At 30.5% G+C, this 13,862-nt stretch overlaps 1 protein-coding gene and 1 long non-coding RNA gene across 2 annotated transcripts in view; both read left to right on the top strand.

Moving 5' to 3' along the window:
- LOC126893172 (hrp65 protein-like) overlaps positions 1-3,827 on the top strand; it is a 98,259-nt gene extending 94,432 nt beyond the window's left edge. The window contains exon 4 of the mRNA XM_050663126.1: positions 3,199-3,827. Coding sequence (XP_050519083.1) covers positions 3,199-3,267 — 69 coding nt within the window. The 3' untranslated portion in view covers positions 3,268-3,827. The remainder of the gene's footprint in view (positions 1-3,198) is intronic.
- A 3,674-nt stretch (positions 3,828-7,501) lies between these two features.
- LOC126893178 (uncharacterized) lies at positions 7,502-8,661 on the top strand. Its single transcript, XR_007701081.1, has 2 exons — positions 7,502-7,946; positions 8,120-8,661. It is a non-coding gene; the product is annotated as an uncharacterized LOC126893178 (long non-coding RNA).
- The last annotated feature ends 5,201 nt before the right edge of the window (positions 8,662-13,862 follow it).

A 13,862-nucleotide genomic window follows, 5' to 3' on the forward strand; every position in this document is an offset into this window, starting at 1 on the left:
TTCAGTTAATTACAGCATTGTTTAGGCAACACTTGCTCCCTGTACCATGCACCTCATAATATGTGATGGTGTTACACCTCGGGAAGTTGGGGCTGTATAGTCGCAGAATAAATCTCACCATTCAGTTAGGTGTTTTTGTGTCTTCAACCAACAAATATAATTGCTCCTAGGCTGTCTTCTATGTCCATAGGATGTTCCCTATTGGCAGTTGTGATGAGAACTTCCCCACCTAGTCTGTCCTGCATTGAATGAAGGAGAGACTCTGTCACAGACCAGCACGAACTTCTAGGCCATCGTCTGGAATTATTTCCCCGTGACGTTTCGTCTGCACTTACAGCAGGTATTTGCAGACGATGTAGCAACAGTTAAAAGATGGTTCTAACGGCCGAGAATTCTGTTCTTTCAAATTCGGGCTTTCTCGCACACCATTTTGAAATAACCATTCACTAGAAATATGATATTTTCCAAACATCACAAATGAGTAGGCAATTGTCAAAGATGGCCCAAGTCAACCACGATACACTTTCATTTACATATTTTTTATGATACATTTATAGTAACACGTGATAAAATTTTAATGATTAAACCTACTTATGTTTTCTAGGCGTACTATAAAAATAAATTAAACAATAAAAAAAATTAATTACGTTCCTAAAGAAGATAATATTTTATTGGGAAATGGGCAATAAACATGAAATCATAGTAGTTTAGTGTAATAGATTTTTTATATGACTTGCAGTTTGCAGTTCACCATTCCTAACAACAATAAGTAATATTAAATCCATATGTTTATGCTTATAATGAAACAACTCGTAACAACTGAAAAATCGATCAATTACATTAAATTTAAATTGAAAATTTGAATATAAATTGTATATAAAAAGAATAAAACACATACATCTCCAAAGTAATTTGGTACATTTACAGATGTGTTGATCTGGACCAAATTATAATTAAAATAATAAATTTAAACAACGGCAATTAATTATTTTCTCTGAACCATCATATTCTTTAACTGCATATTAGTTTCAGATTTAAGTTATTTTTTACTTCATATGCCCCAAAGGTATAGTATCTTTCATTATTCGAAAGTCAAGTTCGTTTTATTGCGCATCAGTTTGACTGAATGCATTTATGCAAATTTTTGAGAACTTTCAAATGGGTATAAAGGAGTAGGTGAGACCATTGTGTTTTATCACTGTATCATCGAGTTCTATCCAGAGACATGTTAACAATAGACCAGGCTAGTTATTTGCCATTCAGTGCATCGGGGTGTAACGCCAATATCAAGTACGGTGGTCTAACTATCTTCGTCTGTCGTGCGAGTGTGAGCGTATCTATCAAGAGGTGGGAGTAATGGAACGACACAAACACAGAGGCGGCGGTCATCATATGCTAGAGGGAGAAAGCTTAGCACCGGTAGAGAGAGATAGATAGACCACCGACCCGAACTGCTCTGCGTTACGCTATTTTTTGGACCTGGCCTAATCTACTTGTTATTATATCTATGGTTTTATCACTGTATCATTGAGTTTTATCACTGTATCTTTGAGTTGTATCACTGTATTGATTTTTATCACTGTATCGTTGAGTTTTATCACTGTATCGTTTGTTACCTTGTTCTGATGTTGTGTGGATTGTTAAGCATATACAGAGAGGGGCTAAATTATGGAATAAATTCATTTTCTCTGAAACTGACGATTTTGAAGAAAAATCCGGAAACAGGTCGATTTTTATTTTTAAATTACAATTTTTTGGCATATAAAATTTCATACTAGTGACGTCATCCATCTGAGCGTGATGACGTAATCGATGATTTTTTTAAATGGGAATAGGGGTTTTGTGGTAGCTCATTTGAAAGGGCGTTCAATTCTCTATTTAGTAATATAACCATTAATATCATTATTTATACAGACTGGCCAAAAAAATAATTTTGGAATTAAATTAATTGATGCAAAAAGATGAATGTATGTAATTTATTTAACTCAAAATGCATTCTATTGCTGTCAGAAAATAGCAAAAATGTTTATTTGGCAAATAAACATTGCTTTTCGCTTAAATTAAATGTTTAAACTGCCAAGAGGTAGGTGCGAGGCTGTTTGTGATTTAATTTAAGCGAAAAGAAATGTTTATTTGTGAAATAAGCAGTTTTTTTTATTTTCTGACAGCAGTACAATGTATTTGAGTTAAATAAATTACATACATTCTTCTTTTTGCGTCAATTAATTTAATTCAAAAATTATTTTTTTGGTCACCCTATATCAATAATGATATTAATGTTTATATTACTGAATAGATAATTGAACGCCCTTTCAAATGAGCTACCACACGACCTCTATTTCCATTTAAAAAATCAGCGATTACGTCATCACGCTCAGATGGATAACGTCACTAGTATGAAATACATATATGCTAAAAAATTGTAATTTAAAAATAAAAAATCGACCTGTTTCGGGATGTTCCTCCAAAGTCATCCATTTGAGAGAAAATAAATTTATTCCATAATTTAGCCCTTCTCTGTATAATAAACCTGTCTATTTTGGAATAAATGTATCTTTCCCGAAACATTAGCTAATGTAAAATACAAGAGTATGATACCACAAAAAGGTTTGTTCCCGTTTCCAATTGCATTACCAATCAATTTGTTCTTTCTCAATTTTCTATTCAGTATAAGCTATACGTTTCAAATGAGCATCTTTTTTTTTGGTGATTACTGTCTAATTGTTTGAGAATTGAAATTTTTTATCTCTAAGCTTCCCATAAAGTATGCCCAATTCCATTTCAAAATTTATAGGTAACTAAAGATGTTCAATTTGCTATTAATTGCATTCATACTGTAATTATTCATAATGCAATCATTTTTAATATAAATAAAAGTATCTCAGATGCGTAGTTGACGATTAATCGTGCAAGAATACCATTTAATACGTAATTTAAATTTATACGAAAATATATGATTTGTTATTTAACATAAAGAAGATATCTGCCACAACCAATGTATTGTGCAGTACTTTACTCCATATCATTTAGATGCAATACCCTATGTCATATTATTATTATCTTGTTAAAATACTGTTTTTTCATAATTCTTAGCATGAAACAGATGCTTCTTCTATCAAAGATGGTCGAGATTAAATTTTAGTTGATTTTATTGCTAGTGTTGCCTTAAAAAATACTAACTCAACTGTGTTGTTTCAGGAACTGCGAATACAACAATTTTCTCCAGACACTGCTTCTTGGACAACAATTTACCAATCATGTTGTTGATCTGTTTACTTGACACAACATGTCAAATGTCGGTATTTTACAGATGAAATTTTAAAAGCTAAAGCAGATTATCGTGAACGTAAGGATCTGGGATCCTTATTTCATGTTTGCGATTCCCATATTTGATTTCAACCACTAAAAGTTGTGGTTTCATGAATATTTTTTATGGTTTTTGCTGCAGTTAGGCGGCTTTAACAATAATTGTGATATATAGATTTTATTAACAAGTTACTAATAAAATACAAAACAGTATTTGAATATCTCCAGCTTATCAATATGACAAGCTGTATATTTACTTATAAGATAATGTGATATAATGAATTTAATATGCCATATGCATATGTTCATGAATTTCTGACTATGATCTTACAATTGTGATACTACTACATATACTTAAAAATTGTTAACATTTATATAAGCTATTTACAAAATTTAAATATTTTTATATTTATCCATTTTTCTATTTGTTATTCCTTTTTTATTTTATTTATTTGTTATCCAAAGAACTATTTGTAACATTTGAGTCTGATATAAGACTGAAGTATACATTTTTAAATTTTTATAGTCGTTTTATTTACTATATAACCAATCCTAAAAGTTGGGTAAAATGTAAAGGAAAAAAGAGAAAATAATGGTTTGACCATGTAAACAAAGTTTGAAGCTAAAAACCAACAAGGATGAAGCTACTAACAAGACACAACAGATGAGAAGAGAGAAACCATATACAGTATAAACCCGATTATCCGTGCTCCTTGGGAGCGGACGTGGCACGGATAAGCCCAACATTTATTTCTTATATAATACATATGAAGGGTTCAGGGAAAAAACAAGGAATTTCCCGTTATCTTTGTTTTGAGAAAATAGGAAATTTAATGTTTGTGACTACATATCTTTAAACCATTGCACTGAAGAAATAGTATTTATTTTTATTTAGTAAACTTAAAGAACTTTGTATTTAATACACGAAACACAATTTAACCAAATTTTTAAAGAATAGAGATAAAAAATAAAAAAGTACCTAACTACAAATAAAAACTGAAAAAAACAAGGACTGTCCAAACGTCACGTTGTATTTTACATTACAATATTACTTTACGTTACAAACATTAGTTGCACCAGCTGATAGAGAGACTGAAAACAAAATTATGGCAATAAAAATTATAACAAAAGGCAATGCAATATTTTTTGGTAGTCTACTGCAATGACCGCCTGATTTCTTTGACTTTTTGCCAGCAGCCTTTTTAAAATTATAGAATGTCTGTGCCTTACGTTTGTGTAACTCATTTTGAATTGTTAATTTACGAATATCTGTAGCAACCTTGTCATAATTTAATGATTTTAGTTTCGCATAGAATTCATCACATGCTGAACATGTGTCTGATCTTGGGTAACCAAATGACAAATTAAATTTCGTGTTAAAAATTTGCCGATATGTAACGTTAGAAACTTTAATTGGCTGTGAGTTTCGACGGTAGCGCTATCTCGCGGTTTGAAACTTATACTTTTCTGATAAAATTTATGTATGTGAAATATGCAAAACGAGAAAAATAGATACTTATCTAGAAAGACACAAATTATGAACTGAAATATTATTGTAACCTGATTACTAAACGAATACACAGAATTAATAGTAAAATTAATTATGTTTTTTTATTTTATTCATTATAATTTTAATATTTAATATATAAGTTTTTTGAAAAATCCATATTATCCGCCATTTCAGTTTGTGAAGTTTATCAAATGCACAAAACAAAACTGCCAAGGCCAACTGCCACTAACACAGCGTTGCCACATTTTATTTAGAAAATCTACTGTAAGTTTAGCTTACTAAAATTTACTTATCAAAAACTAAAATATACTATAAAACTTTATTAATATATTTGTATATAATTTAGGACTTTTTATAATAAAAATAACAGCTGACTAACTAGAAATTTTTTTTATTTAGCTAATGCCTCGACAACTAATGGGCATTGGCATGGTGATTTTACAGTGGATTTTACCAATTAGGTAGCTAGTGTGTGTGTTGAGTAAGTGTCTTGTTACTTTGCAAAGTCGATGTCATTGTCTCTGCAGAGACGCTAATTGTATCCGAACGTCTGCGGTCCCTCCGGTGGGTACCGATCCCACAAGGATAGAAACTATTTTCATTTATTAATTTATAATAAACGAAAAATTCTCTACCCTGGTGAGATTCGAACTCACGACCATTCGGACCTTTCGATCCAAAGGTAGGCTCTCTTACCACTGAGCCACAGAGGGAGTTTAACTAGAAATTAATATGACTGTTTGTAAACAAAAACCAAACTTTTTTATATTTTAACTGGGGAACAAAATGACCAACTATAATTAATTTTTATCAGTTTCATATTTAATATTTGTATATAATATTTTGTCATCAACTGATTTTAACATCTGCATGTCTGGATCACATTCTTCAAACAATTATTTCGCATTTTACATTAGAAACACGCAAACACAACATTATTTGTTGTTTTGCAAAGTTACATATATTATAATTATAATATATATTATAATGGGTCATTCCATTTCAAATCACTCAATTTTGGAGCAAAAAAAATTTTGGACCTCCGATTTGTCTGAAAATTGGTATGTAGCTTCTTCGGGACGTAAAAATAAGATATTTAAGGTCAAAAAATCTTCTTCTTCGTTTGTTTCTCAAAATGTTATTTTATGCGATTTTACAGTGATTTGGTGTTTATTTAGACAAATTTGCATTTTCTATTGTAAAGTATCAATGGAAAAAAAATATTTTAATAGAAGGGACTCAAAAATGTCATTATAACAAGTTACTTTGATTCAAAACAAGCTTTTGATCAAATTTTATAGTGTAGAAAACGTTAAAATACCGTTTTTTACATTTTTCTCGATTCCCAAAATACATCAAAATCGATTTGGCTGAAAATTTGCCCACAGATAGACAAAACATAGGACTTTAAGTGGTGAAAAGGATTTGAATTATATATTACAATACCAAAAAAGTTACATGCAATATTATAGTCAAAAATATAGGCATCTACTGTAAGTACAATTAACTCAAAAATATCGACTTCACGACAAAAATTGTTAGAAAGAAATTGTAATAATTGTAAATACGATTTATTTGGAACAATTTCAGTTCCTACCATTTTTGTCGAAAAGTTCAAAATGGCGGAGATATTGAGCAAAACAGGTTCTCCTTTAAAATCAAGATGGCGGCAAACGTAACGGAGGAATTAATTCGTGATTTTAAATTTAGGCTACTATTGACTCCCCTAAAGATCAGAAAAATAAAATTTTGGGCAGCTCGGCATTCAAGGTCAAATGCTATCCCGACTGGACTAATATATACTGTTGAGTCTGATATTACTGCATGTAACTTTTTTGGTATTGGAATATAATTCAAATCCTTCTAACCACTTAGAGTCCTATCTTTTGGCTATCGGTGGGCAAATTTTCAGACAAATCAATGATGATGTATTTTGGGAATGGAGGAAAATGTAAAAAACGGTATTTTAACATTTTTTACACTATAAAATTTGATCAAAAACTTGTTTTGATTCAAAATAACTTGTTATAATGCCATATGATGACATTTTTGAGTCCTTTCTATTAAAATATTATGTTTTTCATTGATACTTTACGACAGAAAATGCAAATTTGTTTCAATAAACACCAAAAATCACTGTGAAATCGCATAAAATACCATTTTGAGAAAAAAAGAAGAAGAAGATTTTTTGACCTTAATTATCTTATTTTTACGTCCCGCAGAAGCTATATACCAATTTTCAGACAAATCGGAGATCCAAAATTTTTTGCCTGAGTGATTTGACATGGAATGTACCTAATATATATTATATTTTAGTTTTCCATCGTTAGCTTCTGACAGGCTCACCGAATAGCAGAACTCTTCAATAACACCTGAAATAGGTACGATTGCACTGCTACTTGAAATCTGCAAGTTTATTGTTACACCAGAATCCAGTTTCATTTCTGTTTAATATTCATCTTCTACGTCCTGGGGCTAGATTCCGTACACTATAGATATCTGCACTTCGCTTTCTATCGATGTCAATTGTCGTGAAAATATTTGAATTTTTAGCTTTAATTGAATTATTTTCTAGTTTTGCTAGTTGATGCTGAAGTGACACAGTAAAACAAGAAAATATTTGAATTAAAACTAAAAATTCAAATATATTGACATTGATAGAAAGCGGTCGGCGGTGTCAGCAATTGTACACAGAATCCCACCACTGAATCTTATTTTCGGTAATGACATTGGGAAATTGTAACAAAATGTCTAAAAATTAATTTAGAAATGGGGTAAATACTATTAAAAAGCAAATTTTATTTTAGTCATAAGAAAATGTTGAAATATACCAAAAATCTACTAATAAATATTGCCTACTAGAATTTTTTAAAATATATCAAAAATCTACCCAAAAAAGTAGAAATCTACTAAATGTGGCAACGCTGCACTAACAGCGCTGGTGAAAACCGTCAAATCCCCTCTCCTCTACCCATGGCGCGCCATTTGAATTTATCAGATAAATGCACAAAACTGCCACTAACAGCGCTGGCGAAAGCTGTCAAATCCCCTCTACCCATCGGCTCATGGCCAATAGTCGGATGTTTTTCTTTAAACAAGTTGAACATTTTTGTAATATTCAAACTCTCTGGTAAATACTTTTTCTTAGATTCGTGTAAACTGTAATGGGATAATCTAGTTTTAAAAGACTTTGTGGTTATATATTGCTTCACGCGATTCTGGATGCAACTTTATCTGCTGGGAACTATGCTTACCACGTTTGTCTTGTCCAGAAGTTCCTGTAGCTTTTAAATTTTTTTGTAGGTGTTCAATGTTGCCCTTAGTTACACCATGTATTGACATGAATGCTTTAAAACACACATTAATTTGTTGGGAAAACTCCATTACGCTTAACTAACTTCATTGGCCGTGTTCTAACACTTCAGTCTTTGGAGCTGTGGTTGTACAGAAGCATCCTGAAGATACCATGCACAAAGTCACCAATGAAGAAGTACTACGGCTACGGAGGATGAACACAACCGCAGATATGGTCAACATCGTGAATAACAGTAAGCTGTAGTACTTGGGACATATAATGAGAAATCAAGGCAGATACGAGCTACTCCAATGCAGTTTACAACGTAAAATTGAAGAAAAAAGGTCCCAGGACGAAGAAAAATATCCTGCCTTGCTAACCTGAGGGCATGTTATAGAAAGATCTCAACACAACTATTCCATAGTGCAACAGTCATCAAATGATCGTCAACGTTCGGACGGAACGGACAGGCACCCTAAGAAGAAGAAGAAGTTTCTAACAAACATAAACAAAGGAAACTAAACGATTAAACTCGAAATAAAAACGTTAATTTTTGTTTTTGTTCAAGTGGACTCGCCTTGTTTTTACCTTTCACGCGTGGACATTTCCAGTTTTTATCCTTCGCAGTACTCCTATCTCAATTTCTTATAAAGTGTGACATTCCCTGTTTTTTCCTTCACCCTTCATATATAGTCCGTCCGCTATAACTTTTCCCATGCGGTACGATTCATTTTCAATCAAATTAAGTCAAAACATAAATTGAAACGAACGTCGATGTGTATATACATTTTGTATACTATATACTACACACATCGGCGTACGTTTCACTTTCTGTTTTGACTTAATTTGATTGAAAATGAATCGTACCGCATGGGAAAAGTTATAGCGGACGGACTATACATATATATTGTATGTGCCATAAAAAGATAACAAAAAAAAATAAATCTTCATTGTGATAGTCTCGCTGTCGGCGCATAGAGTTCCCGTTGAGTGATTTACGGTGACTCTATTTCGATAAAACCTCAAAAATGCAATTTGCGTAATAAAAAATCATAGCACGGATAATCGGGGTTCTACTGTAATTGAACAGAAACTAGAAAAGTGTTACGAAGGGAGAAAAAACAATACCTAGAAAATTGGATAAAACAACTCCAGAGCAACCACACGACGGGTCAGTCTAGGCAGTTTTATAACCAAATAAAAATCACTAAAGGGAAAATTGAAATCAGGAGGAGACTACCTAGGCAGGTATGTATTATGTCGAACGCATAGTAGCCAAATAAAATAAAATCAAAATGTAATTACGTACAGGTTGGAATAAATTTTTTATCAAAGTTTTGGTCCAAAGAAAAGATATTTTTAAAAAAAGTATATGATTCATATGAGGGGATCATTGCTTAAATAATTAAAAATGGGTAATTTCTGCACAACATTTACTTTTTTAACTGCTGCGGTAATTCATGTTTTTATTAAGGTTTTTACAAATTTTTTTTTCTGCAAAGATGAAGAGACCGTCTTTTATATGAGGCTTACTAAATTAAATTTGACCCATAACTTATTTAAATAATTGTAAATAAAAATTGAAAAACAAATTTCCAAAAAAAATTATTTCCATTATAAATAAGCACTATAAAACATTTTGTTTTGCAGAAAAAGTTGCGCTATGGTACCAGCATAAGACGAAAAAAAATGGATGATAAATATTAAGTACTTTATGAGATATTTAATTTGTTTGTAAAAAATTACCATTTTTTCAATTGCAAAACGCGGTTGTTGCCAGTAGAGTATACAAGTTTTTAGGGTCTCATTTTTTTTTGCTTTTATGTATATTTTCGACAAATGTATTGACAACTCAAAATTTCAATTAAACACCCCTCCAAAATAGTGTTTGAAAATTGGTGTGTAATTTGTTTAAAATTTGTTTTTTAATAACATCGCCGGGATTAAAAATTTTGAAATTATTTTTGGATATTCGTATTCCTGGAAGTTTTTGACACACTTAAAAAAAATTTTCTAGATCCATTTTTTGCCGAGATAGCTTTTCCAAGTTTAAAAATTCATAATTTGTTTATTTATCAATATTAACATTTTAAAGTGCTTGAGTACATCTATCAACCCTACTAATTAAGAATGTCATTTATACATAGAGTTAAATTGTTATGTTGTTCTAAAGCTATTTTCTTGTGGCATTTTTATAATCAAGTATATTCAAATGGGAAATAAGCCACAATTTTACCTAAAAATGATTTTATTAACGTTTCGACGCCCAAGTCGGGTGTCGTTGTCAAACGATTATTTTGTATTTTGACAACGACACCCGATTTGGGCGTCGAAACGTTAATAAAATCATTTTTAGGTAAAATTGTGGCTTATTTCCCATTTGAATATACTTGATTAAATTGTTATATTTAAAAAAAGAATGATTTTCGTAGCGACCTTAAATGAAAACTTTTTACATGAAGAGTGGTGCAGTAGTACTTTCCAATATCTTCGTTAATAATGGACCAATTTCAATGTTTTATTTTTAGTTTATGGTAGCATATAAAAATAATAACATCTAAATGACACTTTTTACTATAAGTATTCGTCAATTTCTTATAAACAATTTTTTTCTATATATGATAAATAAAAATTGACAAAAGATTTTTTATAAAAAAAATTTACAAAATAATACTCAATTAGCATTAAAAATTGTTTTTTTTTTTAATGACTTTTTTCTTTGTACAATATTCTAACAAGTATTCTAATATAATCTAACAAGTAGTACACTAAAAAATGTGAGTTAAAAAGTGAATAAAAATTGTTAATTTTTATTCACTTATATACCTATCTAATATATTTATATAGAGGTTGTCCTCCATTTTTTATATATTTTCTTTTGAATTCACATTAACTTTGCGAGATTTTGCCCAAAATGATTTGTACAAAAGAAAAAAGTTTTATGTTTCTTTAGCAAAATTTTACTATTTTGTTAAATTTTTAAAATAAACATTTGTTTTAATACTGTTTTGTGGTTATCTTTGGTGTCAACTTTTATTTATCACAATATTGGAGAAAAAAACATTTTTAATAAAATATTGCTTATAACAAATTAGTGAATATTTATTGCAAAAAGGGTCATGTACTATTCGTTGCAAGATATTTCGGATTTAATCTTAATTTGAACTTAATTTTGATTTAATTTAATAAAATTGAACCTAATGTAACGAAATACTAAGGGTGACAATTATCGTTACAGCATTAAGGGAGTACAGTCATTTTGTGCTTGATATCGGCCCAGTCTCTTAATCTGGGAATTCCATTCGAATTATCTTGCAACGGATAGGTGTTACTATTTTTATATGCTAACCCAAATTTAAAAGAAAAACATTGAAATTGGCCCATTATTAATAGAGATATTGCAAACTACTCCTCCGCCAATTTTCAGGCAAAAAGTTTTCGTGCTATGAATCATTATTTTTCAAAATATTCTACAGTTTTTATCATGTGTATACATGGCATTGTTAAGTAGTAGGGTTAATAGATTTGATGTACTCACGCACTTTTAAATGATAATATTGATAAATAAACAAATTATGAATTTTTAAACTTGGAAAAGCTATCTCGGCAAAAAATGGTTCTAGATTTTTTTCTTTTGTGAATGTGTCAAAAACTACCAGGAACACGAATATATCTAAAAATAATTTCAAAATATTCAATCCCGGCGATGTTATTAAAAAAAAACAAGTTTTAAACAAATTACGCCATTTTGGAGGAGTGTTTAATTGAAATTTTAATTTGTCAATACATTTATCAAAAATACACATACAAACAAAAAAAATGAGACCTTAAAAACTTGTATACTCTGTCGGCAACAACCGCGTTTTGCAATTGAAAGAATGGTAATTTTTTATAAACAAATTAAATATCCCATAAACTGCTCAATATTTATCAACCAATTTTTTTTTTCAGTTTATACTGGTACCGTTGATTGATAAATATAGGGGGAAGATACGAAACCATGTGCATTATTTTGTTCCCTTTAAAATCTGCCTGTATAGTGGCGCGCCTAGCGTAAATTTGTTGAAGCTAGCCAAGAACAAGCACTTATTCTACGTGGTCCGTATTCAAAATTTTAACGCACAGTCGCTATCATATTAATCTGTATTAATACCTGTATTAATTTTTTTTTCTGTAAAAATGTTGAAAATATAAATTGACTATAGAGTTTTTTTCACTAGTCTTGACCTCACAAGTAAATACTTTTCGAGTTATTTGCGCGTGAATATTTTCATTTCTCAAACAAAGTATATTTCATGAGGAAATGAGGAAGTATTTCGTCAAAAAAATATTCATAACAAAAATACAGTTTATAAAAAAATGAAAAAAATGTTTTATATATGACATATGAAGTCGTAGACTCAGTAAGAGCAGAGTTGTAGCTAATAAAAAGTAGGTTCTTATTCGTCAAATTCCAAATTGAATATTTCTACGTGAGATAACCAAAAAATTAAGTACTTTTCGGGGAAAACTCATCATAATTTTTTTAAATTGTTTAAAAACAGCTTTATTTTTTTAAGTTCTAGTATCAGAAGTAAAAGTTGCGCACAAAATAAAGTTGATCCCTTTTTTTGTAAACAGAATCTTAAATATCACCTCTTAATTAGCATCCCAGATGAAATTAATCAGACCTATGAATATGACCTTTACACTTTGGGATATTTCGTATCACTGATAATTATAAAGTTATTTTGAAAAAAAGGCATTTTTCTTTCAAAACAAAAAAAATTACTGTAAAACTAAATTTACGATAAAACTTACAGATCATGACAAGGCGAAAACGGCGGGTCCTTTGGGAAAAATATTCCCATGAGATTTTTTTGCATAATCACATTCGTGAGACATCCCAGAATAAGGCTCAAGAAGTCGCCCACGTGAAAAGTGGTTCAATTTTTTTTAACAATTTTTTTTAATCAAATTGCAAAAATCAATATTTTTGGCTCTGACATTTTTTTTGTAGGTTTTTTGGACCATTCTGGATTAAAAAGGTCTCTTATTATTTTTCTCTAAAGTTGATCGTTTTCGAGTTATAAGCAATTTAAAATTGAAAAAAAACGAAAAATGGCGATTTTCAAGGCTTAATAACTCGGTTAAAAGTTATTATTATAAAAGTCAGAAAGTGACTAAATCAAAGTTTAATGCCCTCCCTACAAGATCCTGAAGAAATTTTTGTCATTATTTTATTACTAAGCTGTTATTTTTAAGTAATAATAATCAGCGCCATGCACGAGGTAGGCGGCCGTAAATGTGAGTGCAAGTAAGATGCACAATTGGACTGCCGGAGTGGCATCTCTCTCGCACTCAGCATTTACGGCCGGCAACCACGTTCATGACGCTCAATATTATTACTTAAAAATAACAGCTTAGTAATAAAATAATGACAAAAATTTCTTCAGGATCTTGTAGGGGGGGGGGCATTAAACTTTGATTTAGTCACTTTCTGACTTTCATAATAATAAATTTTAACCGAGTAATCCGAGTAACCCTTGAAAATCGTTTTTTCATTTTTTTCAATTTTAAATTGCTTATAACTCGAAAACGATCAACTTTAGAGACCTTTTTTATCCAGAATGGCCCAAAAAACCTACAAAAAAATTGTCCGGGCCAAAAGTATAGATTTTTGCAATTTGATTAAAAAAAATTGTTAAAAAAAATTTGGCCCACTTTTCACGTGGGCGACTTCTTGAACCTTATTCTGGGATGTCTCACGAA

The sequence above is a fragment of the Diabrotica virgifera genome, chromosome 10, assembly GCF_917563875.1.
Source record: "Diabrotica virgifera virgifera chromosome 10, PGI_DIABVI_V3a".
Classification (NCBI taxonomy): Eukaryota; Metazoa; Arthropoda; class Insecta; order Coleoptera; family Chrysomelidae; genus Diabrotica; species Diabrotica virgifera.